Source organism: Garra rufa, chromosome 9, assembly GCF_049309525.1.
Source record: "Garra rufa chromosome 9, GarRuf1.0, whole genome shotgun sequence".
Classification (NCBI taxonomy): domain Eukaryota; kingdom Metazoa; phylum Chordata; class Actinopteri; order Cypriniformes; family Cyprinidae; genus Garra; species Garra rufa.
Window position 1 is genome coordinate 19857268 of NC_133369.1, and position 20729 is coordinate 19877996.

At 36.9% G+C, this 20729-nt stretch overlaps 1 protein-coding gene across 1 annotated transcript; it reads right to left on the bottom strand.

Moving 5' to 3' along the window:
* Positions 1-2915: 2915 nt before the first annotated feature.
* On the bottom strand, positions 2916-19365 carry sphk2 (sphingosine kinase 2). Its single transcript, XM_073847092.1, has 7 exons — positions 19291-19365; positions 14292-15868; positions 11919-12068; positions 11693-11787; positions 11245-11360; positions 7858-9592; positions 2916-4633 (listed from the first exon to the last, which is right to left on the bottom strand). Exons 2-7 carry the CDS (start codon positions 14743-14745, stop codon positions 4571-4573), a joined length of 2613 nt encoding a protein of 870 aa, XP_073703193.1. The 5' UTR covers positions 14746-15868; positions 19291-19365; the 3' UTR covers positions 2916-4570.
* Positions 19366-20729: the final 1364 nt, after the last annotated feature.

Here is a 20729-nt window from a genome sequence, read left to right on the forward strand (position 1 = left end):
ACAACAGTGTGTCAATAATGCAAAAGTTCCATTTTGCGTCAAAGTCAGATTGCAGAGGGCTCATCTGGTTCCCATGGTCTTGCGCTAGCGGCCGTCTAGGTTAGGACTTCTTCACTGATGATCTGTCTCTGGGACCACGTCAACTAGATGATAAATGCTATAATAGTATCTCAATGATACTAAAATAACACTGATCTAATTCATGCTAAGCAATCCACACACAAGTGAAATTTTAAGAAATGCCTTGATGTTAACCAAAACTAATCATCTCTTTTCTCCAGGTCAGAAATCGTCTTAAAGTACAAGTGGCTTGTTCACGCCACCTTGTGGTGAGAGAGCACGTGTTAGGCATTGTTTTTATCAGTACTAGGCGCAGATACTTCCAAAGCATTATTTTATGTTTTAGTTTTTGATATAAATGGTAAATTATGGCTCTCTGTAATATAAATAATAAAAACTGCGGCATTTTTAAATCACCGTTCATTTAGGAACCGGTGCTACTTTTAAGTGGTATCACTCCGCAGTAATTGAGCCTACGTTTGTTACCAAAATCAGACTACTTAAGTATTAGTTTTATCGTGAAGCTATACACTTTAACTTGAGACTCCTGAGCTTCTATCAATTTGTTAAAGGAAGAAAACAAATACATGACTTGGAAGAACAAGAAACCGGTAAGAGGGAGAAAGAAAGAAAAGCTGGGAGAGAGACAACTCAAAGATGTTTTTAGTGATTCTAACAGTATGTTGTATGGCTGTAGAACAAGCAAACTGGATTTCAGAATAATAATAAATACAGTATAGTGTTTATCTCATCACTAGGTGACGAAAATTGTTGAAAATTGTTTTCAACATTGTAATGGACTATTTTTCCAGGCAAATGCTTTCACGATAGACCATCAATAGACCATATTGGCGGCACCGAACGTAAAAAGTGCCACTGAACCAAAGGAAAAGCATATTTTGCTGATAACTGCTGCTAATAATGGTTAATTATTGTCATGTTTTGGGCTGTACTAATCGTTTGGACTGGGAAAAACATTTGAAGTACTATAGACTGCCAAAAGTTATAACAAATCAAGGAGGAGAGCGCAAAAACTGTCTTAGATATGAAAGGATTTTTTTGGTTGGCCAAACTGAACCAGGGTTTTTCAGGGCAAGAATCTTGACAACATTTGTGTTTGTTCTTATCATTTCCTGTCAGGTAGGTGAAATATTAGACTAATATTTTAAATAATACTGCTCATACATATCATTACCACTTATTAACTTTAGTTTGTCAAAATATTGTGCCGTTTCCTGCTTACTAAGACCTTCTCTATATGTGACCCTGGACTACAAAACCAGTCATAAGGTTAAATTTTACAAAACTGAGATGCATACATCATATGAAAGCTCAATAAAGAAGCTTTCTATTGATGTATGGTTTGTTAGGATAGGACAATATTTGGCCAAGATACATCTATTTGAAAATCTGGAATCTGAGGTTGCAAAAAAATCTAAATACTGAGAAAATCACCTTTAAAGTTCTCCTAATTAAGTGCATATAACTAATCAAAATTACATTTACAGTAGGAATTTTACAAAAAATCTTCATGGAACATGATCTTTACATAATTTCCTAATGGTTTTTGGCATAAAAGAAAAATCAATAATTTTGACCCATACAAAGTATTTTTGGCTATTGCTACAAATATACCCCAGCGACTTAAGACTGGTTTTGTGGTCCAGGGTCACATATGATTTAGCAGATTTCACATTTTTTTCATGGTTCAGATAGCATAAATTAGCAGAAAAACGTTTGCGGTAGTTTATTTACCGTCCAATCCATGCTGTTGTTTATGTCCGAGTATTGCCAATATGGCTGTAAATCCGGGTAACTGACTAAATCGTGACGTAATTGCTAACACTCTATAGTATACAAAAAAACCTACAAAAATGCACAAAATAATTCCATCTCAAATCATGTTTCATGATTTAAGTAGCTATGTAATATGTGGTCTGTCAGCTAGTTATGATTTTAAAAAGTTTTTTTTTTAAGTTTCAAATAAGAAGTCCAATTGTGAGTAACAACTGCAAGATAGAAAGACACAATGCGAGATGAAGTCACAGTTTAAAAGTGAGTGAGGTGGTTAAGTTAACCAGTAGGTGGCCACCAACTGCACAAGGACCTGTTTGTGCAGTAAAGGCATAGCTAGACCACAGTTGTGCAACTCCTAAAGGACAAAAGAGCACCGAAACAATGTATTGCTTCTAGGGGAAAAGGAGGGGAGGTAGGCGGAGGGAGGGAGAGTGCACCGCAGACTAATCTAAAGGAGCGAAAGGGCAATGTAGTACAAAGTAGGTCTCTAATCGAGTGGATACTGTGACACAAGTGGGAAAACAAGGGAAAAAATAAACTGCTCTTAGAGCTGATAGGAAAGTGGGGACACTACAACAAAACAAGATAGTGGCTGAACCTTTTAGTGGTATGTGGAGATTAGTAGACTGTGAAGAGAAAGATGAAGAGCTGAAAGAAAGAGAGGAAGAGAGTCTGAGACGACGGCTTCCTTGTTTACCAATTTGGGCAAACCTGATAACCAAAAGGAGAGAGAGAGAGAGAAGTGAAATACTAGGCTATCAGACCACTGGTGCCTTACTCATCTCGTCTTAGAGGAACTTGCATTGTTTTCCACTTCTGAATCAGCTTTGGATTAATTACGGCGGAGATTTTGTGAAATTATGTCACATGTTTTTCATAGTTCCAGCCGCTTTTTGTTCTCGCCTCCCCTTGCGAATGTCCTAATCAAAGAGGACAAACATTCCTGAGCTGAGATATGTTGAATTAAACCGGAAGAAAACATTTATCCTCACTGTTCCTAGTGATACCTTTATTCCTAACTTGGGAAGCCTGGAGTAAAAGACTGGAGGACACAAATGCAAGGTTTCGTAGTTAAGTTTTATCTGAAACAAAACTTTTATACCATACAGAACTAGGAACTGTAAATAATATGTATATACGTTTAATATATCTTTTAATAGTAATTACAATCTTAATACAAGCATCGTAGAATGAAGAACTGGCATTTTCAAGGTGGACAGCAGCTTGATACCAAATTTATTAGATTACTCTAAAGCATGGTACAACAAAAGGAGGAAGGAAATATAGGGAATGAAAAACAAAAACAAATAACTGGCCAGCTGAAAATCATTTCGAGTGCCCAGACTCACAAACAAAACTAGACTTACATAGATCAGCCGACAGAAGCAGAAACGATTGCACTAGACAGAACTAAACAACTGTTCGGAAATTCCAGCGAGTTATTGGAATTAAATATTATTTGCTAATCATTCAGAAAAGAGTGCAAAAACAGTCTGCATGTGTCAAATTATGGTCCTCTGGAAAATGAAAAGGACAGAAGAAGCATAAACAGGGCATTTTTCTAATAAATATTTAGGTAAAATTAAAAGCACTGGAAAGGCTGTTACAATCATTTTTCCACAGGCCTGTTCTCTTAAAGAGCTGAAAAATACATTTTATTCAAGTGAATCAGTTTTACAAATGGTTTGTGAGAGAAATAGACTAAATGTTATCAAGTTACTGATCACTAATATTCCTTGCCTAATATTAAACAGATGAATCTTTCAGGAAAAGGAGTTATAGATGCATTACCAGTTCATCCATTAGGACTAAAAATGAGCAAACGTCTGCATTATGTCATAGAAGACTACCGGGGGTGAAAAATGCTGAACTGGAAGTTTTCCTAGCCTTTTTTCTGTGTGCACTGCAATGCATATAGCTAGTTATCATCATCATCATCATCATGATCATCACATGCATTTCTTACTCAAACTAGCAATGCAATATACACCATAACAGCCCACGTTCCACTCAGTCCACACAATGATTGTGTTCTAAAAATACCCGCAAATAAAATGGACGCAAGATAACCAATCAATCCCATAAAGCTTTCAAAGTTTTCAAAAGCTGGACGGAGACTTAGTTCAATGCAGATAAATCTTTGCTAAATGAGGTTTCAGAGATATTAAGTCAGTATGTAAATTAAGAGAGGAAAGGGGTTTGCACTTAAAAGTTCAGAGATGGATAAGGCATTCCAGGGGTACCTATTATGCAAAATGGGTGGCGCCATATTTGGATGTGGGCGTGACAACCTAAAAGCTGGCTATTGTTATTGTTTGTGTCATTTTATTCCACTCTCTGAAATAAGGCAGGAGCACTGTTGAGAATCTATGCACAAATGCATACTAAAATGTATACACCAATTGGACACATTCAGTTCTGCCGTTTCCTTTTTATGTAGACATTTCTGCATTCTCTCACTGACTACAGTGAGGGTAATCCAAGTGTAATCCTACAGTCGTGCAATAGGCCGCAAATTTTCATCCCTTCGTTAAATTCAAAAATACTCCTTGCATATGCAGCTTGAATAAGCAATCCCTCAGTTAATCCCAGTAAAAGCAGTGATTGCAACTGCTGGCTTTCTGTTTCTCTCTCCCCTCCAATATGCGGATGGCAAAATGTTATATAATCCAAAAGCGTCACACTAATCCCTGCCCGTTCCAATCCAAACAGGTCAGAATCTTGTAATCTTTACTCCAGAGTCCCCAACAATCAAACGGGCCATGGAGGGATGAACCTGGGACAAAAGAAGGTACAATCAGTCATGTTAATATTTTTGGAGAAGATTAATTAAAATACAACACTAAAATCAATCATTTTAAATGCTTCAGGAGTATTTAGGCATCACAATATAATATACACATTTTGCGATTTGTTAAAGGGATAGTTCCATCATTAATAACTCACCCTCATGTCGTTCCAAACCTGTAATTTCTTCGTTCATCTTCAGAACACAAATTAATTTATTTTTGATGAAATCCGAGAGCTTTCTGATCCTGCAAAGACAGCAACGCAATTGACAGGTTCAAGGCCCAGAAAGGTAATAAGAACATTGTCCCTTTCAAGGAAAGTCTGTTCACTCAGCGGCCATATTTGCAACGCCTTTGGGCAGCTCATCCAAGACCAAGTCATATCTAAATGAATGGGGAAATCCTGAAATCTCAAACTGCTCACTGAACTCACAATTAAATTACATATCTCAAATCAGCAACAAAATCTCAAATTAACTGCTTCATGAACATTGTTTCTTAGTGTTTAAAAAAAACTTATTTTTCAAGCTAGACCAACACACAATGCGTTTATGACTGCGCATTGGCTGGTCCTGTCTGCTTCTAACGGCTGCTGCAGTGACGCAATGACTTTACCAATCAGCGATTGGCTCCTTCATTTAGAAGGCGGGACTATTCCGCCATATTTGGCGCGTTGCAGCTTCTCCTATTCATAAGTATAGGAGTGAACCGTCTTTGTAGTCCATGTGACATAAGTGGTTCGACCATAATTTTATGAAGCTAAGCTTTTTGTCAGCAAAGAAAAAAAATACTTTATTCAGTAATTTCTTCTCTTCCATGTTAGTCTTCGCTGCACGTTCGCGACAATGACGTATGTGTGTTTCAGTGTATACGGACCAAAACGGAGACATCTGAAAATGATAGTGTGGCTGCTCACATTCGCTCTGTGTATTCTTGATGACTGTAAGCAATAACATCATGCTCATTTGTAGGGTTGGGTAAGATCAGTCAGTGCAAGTTTCTTTCAGTTCAAACTAGGGGTGGGCGGTACACCGGTGTCATAGTCATCACCGGTGTGACATTGCGCCATGACGTGGATTTTCTAATACCGTCAATACCGTAATAAATCAATTATGTGCCTCGAACGGCTGCATTTACATCAATAATAGCTAATTCTAAATAATAAGGCATTAAATTTTCTTCAAACGTTCAGTTGTGGTCTGAATACCTGTCCTTATACTATATATCTTGTTGTAAATAAAAAAGTTAAACATATTCGTATCAGCTTTGCAGGTGGTAGGTAAAAGGGGAGTGGCCATTAAACGACTGGTGAAACACAGTGAAGAAAGGTCGGGCCTGTAGCCTATACCAGGGGCGGAGTGGCAATCGGGACGACCGGGACTTTTCTCGGCGGCCGGCCGAAGGATTTACACAGCGGATCACAAATTGAGCGGGCGCGAGGCGAACGTGACCGGCCTGTTTACTTTTACTTTCGATTTTGCGATAACGCACACTCTGTGTAAAGGGAGCAACACATCTTATAACGTTAATAGATATTTGTCAGTGAGTACAAGATTGCAGCAAATCCTCCAGTCTATTTTTGTCATCTCTTTACTTTCGACCCGTGATCATTCAAATCTAAAGGTCATTGTACACTGAGTCCGATTTTCGTATGCGTTTTTTTTTTTTTTTTCATATTCGCCATCCTTATCAAAATGCTTATTATGGATGCGAAAATGCAGAAAATAAAACACGATCCGATTTTTTTTTGACGGACGAAAGTTTCAGAGGCAGTGTGTAAACTCGATTAACATAACCTGTATTTTTTTTTTACGTGCAAAAATCTCGGACGAAAATTTCGTACTCATGTGTGCAATGACATTAACTCCAGCAGCTCGTGTTGGATGCAGGGTTGCCAAGTCCGCGTTGTTCCCCCAGTTATTTAAAGGTTTTAAATATTGCGGAAATTAAATTTCAATAAAAAAAATAATTTTTGTTTTGTTGTACACTGTTAAGTAAGATCTTTAGGTTTTTTGCTAAATCAATATGTTAAGAATGCATACTCTCCCATGTCTCTTTTTGATAAGGATACCTAACATTTACTTATTATATAATAAAAATATTACCTTTATTCACATACTAATGGGACAGGACAGGCTACTCCTCCCAAAATGTACCAAAAAAAGTAATACCGTGATATTATACCGTCACCGTTTAAAAGATGAAAAATACAGTGATATTAATTTTAGGTCATATCGCCCACCCCTAGTTCAAACAGCTCAGACTTACATTTTAGTCTAGGACTTGGCTTAAGCCTTGTCTGTGAAACCGGGCCATAGTGTTTTAAAACTTCTGATTTGAATTTCTGTACCTGACATTTGTTCAGTTGTATTTATTTATACTATTGCTAATTTATTAGTTTGTTCCTATTTTATAAAGTTTAAAAAAAGTTTATTTTGTTAAAAATGTTCTGTAAGCTGTTTGTTCATCTTATTCAGCTGCAACAACAAAACACTTTGTAAAAAGACAGAATAATTATGTTTGACATGTAAATGTTTTACTTAAAAAAAAAAAATTCAGATTTTTTTTTTAACTTACTAGAATCGATAAGCAGATTTGGAATCAATAAAATTCAAAAGATACCCAACCCTACTCATTTTCTACGTCTCATTTCGGGGGCTTATTTAAGAAAACTGTTAAATTGCAAAGTTAAAAAAAGAAATTACAGTATTCTTACACCTCAAAGAACAGCAAATTTTATAAAGCTTACTTCTCTTACATTAAAACATCCTTGATGACGTATGCAGCCTGAATGGTTATGTGACATGTGTTTTCGGTTGTGTAATGTAGACTGAGGACGTTTCTGAAAACGCCAGTATAGACGTTTTCTTTTTTGCATCATGGTACTCTCGTAAATGTGTGTCCAAGATTGATACGGAAGAGAAGAAATTGTTAAATAAAGTCATTATTTGTTTTCGTTGTGCACAAAAAGTATTCTCGTAGCTTCATAAAATTAAGGTTGAACCACTGCTGTCACACAAACTTTTTTTAACAATGTCCTTATTACATTTCTAGGCCTTGAACGTGGTAGATGCGTTGCTGTTTATGCAGGGTCAGAAAAATCTAAATTTTCATCAAAAATATCTTCATTTGTGTTCCGAAGATGAACAAAGGTCTTACAGGTTTGGAACGACATGAGGGTGAGTAAAATATCATTATTGACCGATCTTACCTGTGCCTGCAGTGGCCCATAGGGCACCAGCTCTCCATCTACAGTGAGTGTTCCTCGTGGTGAAAGTGGCTGAAGGCGGAACGCTCGAGCAGAAACATGACTAACATAAGGAGAGCTAAGTGACAAATGGGCTCCTCTCTCCATTGCTAGGAACAGTCTAAGCAGTGTTGCCCGGGAGATACCAGCCCGTACAAATGTCAGATGGATCAACCCATCATCAAATCGAGCCTGAGGTGCAGCAAAAAGATCTGCTCCCAGGTGGGTCTGGTAGATGGCAAGCACCAGGACAAAATCGCCCTCAATAGTGACCCAGTCACGTGTAGGGAGAGGCTGGTCCAGAGGAGGTAGCAGATCATCCTCTGGCAGGTTGATGGAGGATGTCACGTGAGGGCGGTTCTTCAGGGGTCCTGCGGGCTCGGCAAGGTCAAAGTTGAAGGAAGGGGACGGTGAATGAAAAGAAGGCGATGGGGAAGATGAGCTGGGGGTGTTGGAACGTGGAGCGAGATAAGAAGAGTGGGGAGAGGCGCAAGATGGAGATGAAGGAGGGGTCGGGGAAAGGGACAGAGAAAGGGATGGAAATTTTGGTGGGAGAGAGTTTGAATGTGATTGGTGGAGAAGAGAGAGAGGTCGTGGCCGTGAGGGGTTCTGGTTCTGGTCCAAAGTTTTAGGCTTGAAAGCTTTGAAAGGAGACTGTCGGAAGGGAGAAGATGAGATGGTGAGGGCTCGCTCACGAGACTTGTCCAGCGGAAACGCCTCTCTCTGAAAGTAGGTGCCATTTATGTCTTCGTCTTCCTTGCCATAGGCTGCCACCTCCAAGTCTTGGTCAGTGTCTGCACCGATTGGCTGGCTGAAGAAGGCGTTTATTATCTGGCTAGAGGGGGCAGAGTTTTTACGTAGTGTGCGTTGCATCTCAGGTGGAGTTGTTTGGTAATTCTCGTTGCACTCTGTCCCCTCATCTCTTTCACTTAAATCTTTTGCTTTTGTCACTCCTTGTCCATCCATCTCATCCACACAAGGTTTATTCTCTTCTTCCCCATTCCCATTATTACTGGCCATGTTGTCACACTCTTCCCTTTCGGTTGATTCTGAGCTGGTTCCTGACATCTCCTCCATTTTCTCCTCTGCTTCCACTTCTCGTTCTCTGTCTTCTGCGAGACTGCTAGCTCTCACTACCCCAACCCCTCTTGCCCTCTCTCTCCTTCTCTCCCTTTCCCGCTCTCTTTCCTGCCTCTCCCGCTCTCTTTCCCTTTCTCTCTCCCCATCTCCCTTACGGAGACTTCTTTGTTCACTCAGGCCCATGTCTGAGCAGGTGCGGTGAATGGGAGTGCGGCAGAATCCTTCCAAACCTTCGGTAATGCTGCGTGAAAGTGGCCTGCGGGGAGGCTGAGGTGTGGCATCAGGGGAAGGGTTGACTATAGCAGGTGGCAGGTAGGAAAGACGGCCCTTATAAGAGCGCAGAGAAGCCAGTCTTACTAGTGTTCCCAGTGTAAACCGTGCTGAGCCGAGCCCTCTGTAGCGCTCACTTTCAATGTCCACATCAGACACAAAACCCCAGGCCACAGAAAGGAAAGAGAAGAGCCTCCTGGGAGCAGGTGGGTGCCCATTTTGATTGGCTGTGGATGATGAAGTGCATGGGCTGGTTGTAACAGACACCAAGTCCATCGGTTTAACCCCACCCCGGCACAGCAGAAAACAGCAGTTGAGGAGGAGAGGCTCCCGAAGGCACATGTCATATCTAAGAGACAGAAAGGAAATATTCAAGATTGAATTCAATTCAGGTCACATTTGTGACCCTGGACTACAAAACCAGTCATAGGGGTCAATTTTTTTGAAAATGAGATTTATACATCATATGAAAGCTGAATAAATAAGCTTTCCATTGATATATGGATAGGACTGTTGATGTATTTGTTAGGATAGGGCAGTATTTGGCAGAGATACAACTATTTGAAAAGGTGCAATCTAAATATTGAGAAAATCACCTTTAAAGTTGTCCAAATGAAGTTCTCATTACTCATCAAAATAAATTTTAAAGGAAATTTACAAAATATCTTCATAGAATATGATCTTTACTTAATATCCTAATGATTTTTGGCATAAAAGAAAAATCAATAATTTTGACCCATACAATGTATTGTTGGCTATTGCTACAAATATACCTGTGCTACTTACGACTGGTTTTATGGTCCAGGGTCACATTTAATAAATTGCATAAAAACCCTCAATTTGCTACCCAAACTTACAAAAATAATTATTCAAATACTGATGTAAATCATTACCTCTGCATAACATGGATCTTGTCTATGAGTGTAAAAATAGGTACATTACAAACAATACACCTACAATAGAGCAAACAACCCATGCAAAATGTATGAAACTCATCTTAGTAACAGGAAAAGCAAGTTTTTTTGTACACTGACACAAAGATTTTTTTTTTGTTTGACCCTGGACCACAAAACCAGTTGTAAGGAGCATGGGTGTATTTATAGCAATTGCCAGCAATACATTGTATGGGTCAAAATTATAGATTTTTCTTTTATGCCAAAAATCATTAGGATATTAAGTAAAGATCATGTTCCATGAAGATATTTTGTAAATTTCCTACCATAAGTATATCAAAACATAATTTTTTATAAGTAATATACATTGCTAAAAACTTCATTTGGACAACTTTACAGGTGATGTATAAATCTCAGTTTCAAAAAATGGACCCTTATGACTGGTTTTGTGGTGCAGGGTCACATTTATCTCTGCGGAGGGAACAGAATGCTGTTGTTTTTTCATACACATAAAGAATTTAAGATCTTCACATAGATTTATTTCTGTACAGTGAGAGTTGACAGAAAAAATAACTTAAAATTGTGACCATGGACCACAAAACCATAGCAATAGCCAAAAATATACTGTATGGGTCAAAATGTTTGATTTTTCTTTTATGCCAAAAATTCTTAGGATATGAAGATCATGTTCCATGTAGATATTTTGTACGTTTCCTACCGTAAATATATTTAAACTTATTTTTTGATTAGTAATATGCATTGTTAAGAACTTAATTTGGACATCTTTTAAGGTGATTTTTTTTGCACCCTCAGATTCCAGATTTTTAAATAGTTGTATCTTGGTCAAATATTGTCCTACCCTAACAAACCATACATTATTGGAATTTATTTAGCTTCCAGATGATGTATAAATCTCAGTTCCAAAAAATATACCCTTATGACTGGTTTTGTGATTCAGTGTCACAAATGTTTGAAATAAATGTATTAAACATATATATATTTTTTTAATTATTGGATGTACTGTTCCTTTAAAAATAAGGGCAGTTCTCTGAAGTACTGAAGATTTTCATACAATGTGTCCCCAGGTGGGCTCAAGTACATTTCGTACCCTGCATAGTGGTTGACGGAACCAGCAAGTGCATTTCCAGAGCCACAAGGCAGGATTCCCACAGGAGTTTTTATTGCTTGTTCCCAGTCTGGCCTTTCCAAAAGGCCATTTATCACCTGCAGAAAGAAGACACACAAATTAATATGTAAATAATATGTAAATTATATTATTTTTTCGTACAAACCCTGTGGTAGATCAGTGAGGTTCTAAAGAAATCAAACTTAATATTCTAACCATCTACTGCACCTACATTTATTAAATGTTTTGGCTAATTTGGTCATGTCTTCAGCTATCAATAAGAGAGCATTGTTTTCAGCCGTTTAACAGGTTTTACCAGGTTTAAATCAATTATACAGAATTCCACAGACGTTCCAAGAAACTTACCAAACAAATTTCATGCAAAAAGTAGATACTGTGACTAAGCAGTCAAGATTGTTTTGATGTTTACCTCATGCAAGAGTCCATCTCCAGAAACAATGATGATTCCATCCCACTCTAGTAGTGAGATCTCTCTGATTAACTCACGTGCATGATTCTGGCGCTCTGTGCAACAACAAAACCACATGATCTTCACATCGGTTCAATGCAATCAATCAAAATCTGAGCACTGTTGGTTTGAGCGCTTCAAATAGTATTTGAATTGTTTGCAGCTGACGCCATATTGTTGTTATTACCTGTCTGTATAAGGTTGTAGCTGATGTTGGCTTCTCTTATCATTGGAAGTATGTGCGTTTGACACCACTGCATTGCCTGACCCCGGCCACTGAATGGATTGACCAGCAGCAACAGTCGACGGGGACGGGGCAACATGCTTTTGCTAAATTCTGCTCAATAAGAAAACAAAAACAAGCAAGTAAGGATAAGGCCTTCATTTTAAGGCTAAAAACAACAGTAAGCCACATCCTAAACCATATGAAAGTTGTGACCATACATGCTTTTAGCAGATGTGTAAAATAAGTACACCTCAAGATTACATATCTGACCTTCATTTCAAAAATTCCACATAACATTTTATTCAACAATCACTGAAAGTTTCTTCATTAATGGCTCAACCTCATGATATTTGAGAGCATTATCTTTTTAAGATTAGATCTATATGTCTTATCTATCCAGAACACAGTGCATGTACAGTCATGACCTTAAACTAGATGTTATATGGCATTTTGTTAAGATCAAAACTTTTTCCAAAACAACTTCCCATTTTTTAGGGGCAAAGTTGTGCTGTCTTTTTCAAATGGTTGACTAATGTATTTTGAAATTAACTGAGGCAAGACTTTCCAGTAAATTTCTTCATAACTTTTCCCAAAAATGTAACATTGGTTTAAACAGCTGATTGTAAAAGTTTGTTTCATTGTTGCTTTAATTTTAGCTGGGTAGTAACTGATTTCATGTAATCTGGATTACGTAATCATATTTTAAAAATTAAGTTGTAATTAGATTAAATTAATTACATTTTAAAATACTCAGAATCAGATTACAGTTACTTTATGGATTACAAGATTACTTATTTACACAATATCAATAAATTATTCTATACACTCTTTTTCATCTTTTAAATGTTCCTTTCTTAAAAAGCCCACCGTTTCTAGTCTTTCATTTTTATGGAGATTTACACAAAGCCCAGTTACTAGTCAGGCGGCAACAAAGCATTTGACCACTGGATTTACAAAAATAATTTCAGGTTTAAGAAGCGTTTCAATGCTGCATCAACAACTGATGAACACAATTTATATTGAAATTATCACTCAATAAGTTATTTAACCATGTCCTTGGAAGGCCTCTGTCTTTCAAACACATTGAACTGCACAAATTCACGTTATGTCTTATTTATATTTAATGCAGGGATTCCCAAACTTTTTGGTCATCTTTCACCTAATATATTTACTTAAAGTACCCCTGAGATTTTAAAATAAATATTTGAATAATTAAGTATCACATTGGCATGTTCACGGTACTCTGACTTTGGTTAATAGTCACATGACATGCAGGAAAAACAATAAAATATTTCATTTATTTTATTTTGACATTTTTATGATTTAATGAATTACTAGCTTCCCATTAAACTAACAAACCCCCTGCAGTTCCTTCATAAACCCCACTTTAGGAAACCTAGATGTAATGTAGTGTATTAAACATTACACGTTGTTAGTAACAACAAATGGAACATATTTTCTTTGTATAGTCTTTGTATTTTTATATCAATATGGTACAAGACTATCCTATATAAATAAACATGATAAACCAGTTAGGTCAAAAGTAATCTAAAAGTAATTATATTACCTAAAATGTGTAATTTAATGGATTATGTTACTAATTACAATTTTGTCATGTAATTTGGAATCAGTAACAGATTACAATTTGTAAGCTCTGTCTACAAACAACCAAGTTTTACCTATCAGCATAACTGAAAGAATGATAAAATGCCATTATATCAACAAAAGATTGAAATAATTGGCTGTATTTACATTTTCACACTAATCTGACCCAATATCTGCACTCCTAACACAAACTAACAAGCCAACAAACTTATTAACATCATATAAATATATTTTAACGATTTACTGAGTGGCAACCACTAGCACTGACAACGAACTACAGCACAGCAGTTAAAAACAGGGAGAGAGGCACACAGCATCTGGTAAAGTCAATAAAGCCTGGTGTATTGCTACCGAATGATCTGCACTACTCAAAACAGGCTATATTTTTCCCTTCCGCAGACCCACCCATTCTCTGACCATCAATGACAGCATGTGGTACGCATTATGAGTGCAAAACACACACACACAAAAAAGAGCAGGGTGGGAATAGTTAAACTTACAAAAATAAATGCAGACAGACATGATTCATACATAAATTTAGCTCTGTATAGAAGAAATCAAAGAGACATCCAATTTACAAGACACGTACTAATGAGCACTGACTCAAACCACTTATTATTAATTAATTATCAGCATCTGGATGCATTTTTCTATTTTTTTTTTACACTTTCCCACTAACAAAAGCATAGACGCACCTGAGACATTTATGGATCAAACCATGACACCCACCTGTAGTGGAGCTGACATCCATCCCCCTCAACAGGCTCTGTATAGCAGCGCTCCATTTTTCCGCCTCAACTCTGCTCTCCGCCAAGTACGCCCTCACCTGTCTGTGTTTGGAGACGCCTTTCCGGCGACGACCCGGAGGGTACCAGTAAAGCACTAGCAAAGGAGGGGCCGGCGAGCGCGGGCAGCTGCATCCGGTCAGTTCCGCCAGCGGCAGGATCAGCCTGGACTGCTTCCCCGCACGTGGAGACAACCGTTGGACGTGGATGTGAGTTGGCGTGAGGGTCAGGGCATAGTTGGTGGAGGCTGGGCTGGAAGGTAAAGAAACACCTCCAGGGCTGTTAGGGCAGCTGTTGCTGTTACTTCCACTTCCCCCTCCGCTGCTCCAGCCACCAAACTGTCCGTGCAACAGGGCTTCCTCTGTCATAGATGGGCTTTCTGGGCCTGGGGAGCGCATGTTCGATGTCGGGGCTCAGAAGATAGTGCCAATGGGATGCAGAGAGCTTGAATGTTTCATGTAGAGGTTTTTCTTCAGATTTGTAGAGATGACTTTTTGGACGGATGCACTAGCTGTTCTAGTCTGTAGATAAACGTGTCAGCTTTGAGCCCAAATCATGGGCTTTTGTGTAAACTTAATGTTATAAATGACGACAGTGCTTCAACTGGTGTCTTAAAAACACACCCAAAAAAACTTCAGCAGGCTTTTCTATCCCTGACAGTGTTAAATCTTTTCCATCAGTGCATTTTGCCTGGAAACAAAAAGTTAAATCCTCTTATGATCATCTGATCAAAACACGAGACGAAAAAGACTTCCAGTTTAGTATTGCTAGTATCCCAACAAAAATGACAGTTTTGCTTTAAAAACAAAGATGCACAAAGAAGCCAGATTTTTGCTTTTCTCTCTTCGTCTGACTGTACTGGCAAAATGTCACATTATGAGAAAAGGCATACCTTTTGTCAAGGTTAAACGGAATTGTGTGTGCATCTACATAAATAATCATTAAACGAAATTTAACAATTTTCCATTCTTAGAAGTTGTTTAAATAAAATAGGAAGCACAGTTTCAATTAACAATGCATTGTCTTAAGGTCAGAGAGCTTTGAACGTACAAATGTCTAAAAATAAACACACTAAGGTTATAACAACCCTATAAATGCTACGAAAATGTTCTGTGACAAACAAGCACAGAAAGCAGAGGTAACGGCCCAGCCGAGGATAGTGTTTCAGAAGAATCAAATGAAACCTTGTCGAGGTGTTTGACTAAAAACACAGTTCCTCTCCAAAAACAACAAGGTTTAGGAAGTGATAGAGATGAACAGGGATGTTACTTCCTGGTTTTGGTCCAAAGCAGTGTCAAAGATTGTAGTAGTGCTGGGAACTCATGTATTATAGCTCACCCAATAAAAAAATGCCAGAAAATCCAGGATTTGATATCCATGAACGGTGAATTCTGCTCTTCAATCCTTGCAAGACAGTCCTCAAAATGGGGAATAAATAAAACACAGAATACAGAAAGAGGAGGAGTGCTGGAATAGGATCTCAAGTCATGGTGAACTTCTTTATCCGATGTTAAAGGTGCCCTGTTACATGGAGAAGAAAAGGTTTGGAGAAAGAGAAAGAGAAGGATTACCTTTCAAAGTGACAGTTGAGATCAAAAGTTTACATACACCTTGGAGAGTATGCAAAAATGTTCATTCTTTTACCAAAATAAGAGGGATCTTACAAATTGTTTATTTTTTCATGTAGAAGACATTTACATATAGTCCACAAGAGAAAATAATAGTTGAATTTATAAAAATGGCCCTGTTCAAAAGTTTACACACACTTGATTCTTAATACTGTGATTCTAATACTACCCCTGACCAGTTAAACTTTGTGCTGTTCTTCAAAAAAAAAAAAAAAAAAAAATGTCAGCATTTTTGAGTATTTGAACCCTTTATGATTTTGAGATCATGTAAGGATGGGAGAATATGTAAGTATCTACTGTAGCTTTTAAAGGGCAGTTAATGAAACTCAATGAAGAAAAAAAAAAAAAAAGTTATTTAGGCAAAATAAGATAATTGCACACATTTTCATTCTGTTCAAAAGTTTTCACCCCCAGCTCTTAATGCATCGTTTTCTATCTGGAGCATCAGTGAGTGTTTGAACCTTCTGTAATAGTTTCATATGAGTCCCTAAGTTGTCCTCAGTGTGAAAAGACTGAACTGAAAAATCACACAGTCCTTGTTGGAAAGGGTTCAAATACACAAAAATGCTGAAAAAAATCTGTGTGACCTAAGGCAGGGGTTTTCAAACCTGTCCTGGAGCCTCCCCTGCCCTGCACATTTTGCTTGTCTCTCTCATCTAATACACCTGATTCAAATCATCAGCTCATTAGTAGAGACTGCAAGACCTGAATTGGGTGTGCCTAATAAGGGAGACATACAAAATGTGCAGGGCAGGGGAGGCTCCAGGACAGGTTTGAAAACCCCTGACCTAAGGGATTTGTTTGAAGAACAGCGGGCGGTTTAACTGTTCAGGACAAAGAAAGTAGTCATGAACAACTACCATTAAACAACATAAAAAAAGCGGTGGAACACAGTATTGAGAATCAAGCGTATGTAAATTTTTAAACAGGGTCATTTTTATAAATTAAATAAACGATTATTTTTTTCTTGTGGACTTGTGGTCTTTTATTTGAAATATCTTATTCAAAAAATGCATTTTGTATGATCCCTCTTATTTTGGTAAAATAATTAACATTTTGCAGATTCTGACCTCAACTGTAAATGCGATATTCTACATCCTACAAAGCAATATAGGTCAAGTAATATGAACCCTATGAATATGGACAAGGTATTATTCCTAAATAAAAGTTAAGGATCTTTGTTACAGAAGATATACTACCTTTCAAAAGTTTAGGGCTAAAGAGATCTCTGAATACAATTCACAACTTTTGATACTGACAATAATGTAATGTGTTCCTGTAATGGCAGCCATTACTCCAGTCTTCAGTATCACATGATCCTTCAGAAATCATTCTAATATCCTGATTTGGGCCTTAAAAAAACATTTCTGTACTAACTATACTGACCCTAAACTTTTAAATGGTACTGTATCTTATACATCAGAATTCAAGATGATCTTTACTGCCTTTCTAATGGTGTGTGATGTTAAACTGACCCTTGACCTGCAACCTCAACAGACCTTAGTAATCAGATAACATATGCAATATCTTCAAAGGCCTGACATTAGCAAAAAAGGAACATGCTGAACAATACGGTTCTGTTTCTCAACAGAAAGAGTGTGGCAACCGCCAGTCTGGGGAAATGTGAACAGATGGATTTAGTCTAAATACAAAGTTCATTATTCAAAACGTTCAAGTGCCTGTGGTTTGCCAATGTCAGGCAACACAAATATGCAGGGCTGTGTCATTTTGATCCAAACAGAGTAGAAAACCAGTCTGGGGTGGAATTACACCTGTCCGGCATTAATCTTGGATGACACTACCTATGTAAATTCCGCAATCGAGCCTGAAATGCAACACTGGGATCGTGAATGAAAACTAGAGCTGAGACGTAATCGCAAATTCAACTCAATGGAGAACAGGAATGTTTGAAATGTGAACTGACGACAGATTCAATGATTAAGATCTCATAGTGTGAGTTTACGGCCCGACAGGAAACGCCTGCAATTGAGGGGCCTAATATATCGACGTAGTCTGTAAACATCTGGGACGAAATGGACGGCTGTGTAAGATGTTTTAGCTGTAGGTCAACATCTGCAGACTTTGCTCAATGCAGAAATATGCAACTCTTATCATGCACTTTAATATTCTGCTGTTAAGACTTCTGCGAAATCAATGCCTGGCAGATTTCCAGAATTGTTTAAGGATATAACAAAAAAACTGAGATGTCCACTTTGTCCTCATGTGTCCTTAAAAAGCCTTGGTGGAAACACCATCAAGAAATCAAAACCCACAGTAAATCAAAAGTACATTCCTCTTTCTCAGGCTGCCTCAAGCTTTAACTTTCAAGAGCCAAAAGGAGCTCTGTTGACTGTCTGGGATCTCACACATGGGTGCACACTTTGTCCCTTTTATCACCAAGACTTTTATTGCATCAATGATATGATATAGTTTCCAGATTTATTCAGATAAACAAAAGCAATTTTGAAGCCTTTGACTATAATTAGTTAATTGCGACCTTACAGACAATAAAATAAAAACACTGTTGACCTGTGCACACGGTTGTGTAAATCTTTCTTTAGATGAGTGGTTTTGCCAAGCAATCCAATTACGTAAAAGTAAAAAGACAAAGCTCTGTCAGGTTATAAATAATATAACAACTTAATACAATTATAAAGTGTCTCAGAATGTGACAGGTGGTCAGTCAGCTGTCACAGTTACAAGTTTAAGTTTAAGTGTTAAACTTGGGAAATGGCTTTTATCATCTAACGATTTTACATGGAAAATGCAGCTCATACAGTGACATTTGAGAGTTCACAGTGTATGATCATAAGCAGATAAAGAAACAAATAGCTTCTATGGTATATTGTACCAATGGGTAGGCCTACTATAAATTAAAAAGCAGGCGAAATTTATTTTTAAACCTTCATAGAAACTAATAGCAAGGGAATGAATAAGCGGCAGTTTCTTAGCAACTCTGAGACAAACTCACATATAAACACAGTTAGCTGATGACAGGCCAGCCCAAGAAACTACTAACGTTATATCATATGAATATGAGTGGACTCTTTTGTACTTAACGGTGGCAGTTAAAACCTTAAACCCGGTAAAGATAAAATCCGGTTTTATCGATGAAGAAAAAGAGTGTATTCCGCAAACATGCTGTTAATGTCAATTTAAATAGCTGAGCTGACGGGAGCCCATAGACATCAACCTGAAAACGGATCTGTTTCTGTTTAAATGGTTCATCGAATAGGGCGAACTAGAAACTTTTATGTGTCTTACGGGGTGTAATGACTATAATAAACTACAACGCGAAAGTAATATCAGACTTACCTGGCTTTTTTGTCCCCCCTACATGGCGAGTTTTCCAGCTTTCCTATGCTGTAGGGGAGGCACGAGCGTTTTCAGGAAGTCTATCTACGCGGTGGGCGGAGACAAGCGGATGATTGACGTGATAAACGTACAATCATGAAATACAATGCGTCTGGCCTGCCCATATTTCTTGGCGATAAAACACGCTTTTGCGCGATAGCACACAGCAGTGTGTACAGTGCTGAAGAGCATATTTGTGACATTTCTGTTTATATTTTACTCCATTATTAAGTCAAATTATGCACAACATTGAAGCTAATTCACAATTCACTCAGAATCTTAAAAGAATAGAAAAAGACTGGTAGAACATATTTTTGATCATGCTTTGGTACAGATTTCTATATTTTTTCTGTATATTTTATTTCTTTCACAATAAAGCTGTGAAAAGAGGCTATAGCTGCATTTAGGAATGTGGAATTAAAAATTTAATTAAATGTTGAATAAAATATTCATTATGAAATTATGAATTTATATATGTAATCAAAAATAGTAAAAAAAAAAAAAGACAATCAAGCACTTTGGTACTCAAACTAAGTGGTTCAGAGACCTATTTTTACTAATATATATCTATTTTAAAAATGTTAATTGATTTCAATATCTGTTATTAAATAGATTGTTCCAGTAAGAAATGTTGGAGGAGGAAATAACATGTTCTATTTTTATCATTATAATTATTTTTATAAGTATAAGTATCGTCTTCAGTGCTGAAGAGCTTATTTGCTACATTTATATTTATAGATATACTTAACATTAATTTTACTGTGAATATACAGTCACTTACAGTTAATATGTACTTATATTCAGTCAAATTATGCACAACATTGAAACTAAATGGTATTTTTTTAAAAACTGCAAAAAATAAACAGAATAGAAAAAGACTGGTAGAACAGATTCTGATATTTTGTATTTCTCTATATTTTATTTCACAATGCAGCTGTGAAAAGAGGCTTACTGTTTGTATGGCTGCATTTGGGATGTGGAATTAGATTAAAATTAAATTAAATGTTTAATAAAACATTCATCATGTTTTAACTATTTTATTACATATATAAAAGATCATTTCATATCTTTTATATATGTAATAAAATAGTTAAAACAATTACATATATAAAAGATCATTTCATATCTTTTATATATGTAATAAAATAGTTAAAACATACAAACAAACAAGATGTTAACAGCTTTCTAAAGATTTTGAGTAAACTGGTAAAAACCAAACTAAGTGGTTTAAGGGCCAGAGAACATTATACATAAATATTTAAGAGTCTGACTGAAAAAAAAAAGATTACTGATTTTAAATAGATTGTTTTAAATAGATTGTTTTAATAGTAAATTATGGAGGAGGAAATAACATTTTATAATTTTATTTTTATAATTATATATATATTTTTTATTATTTT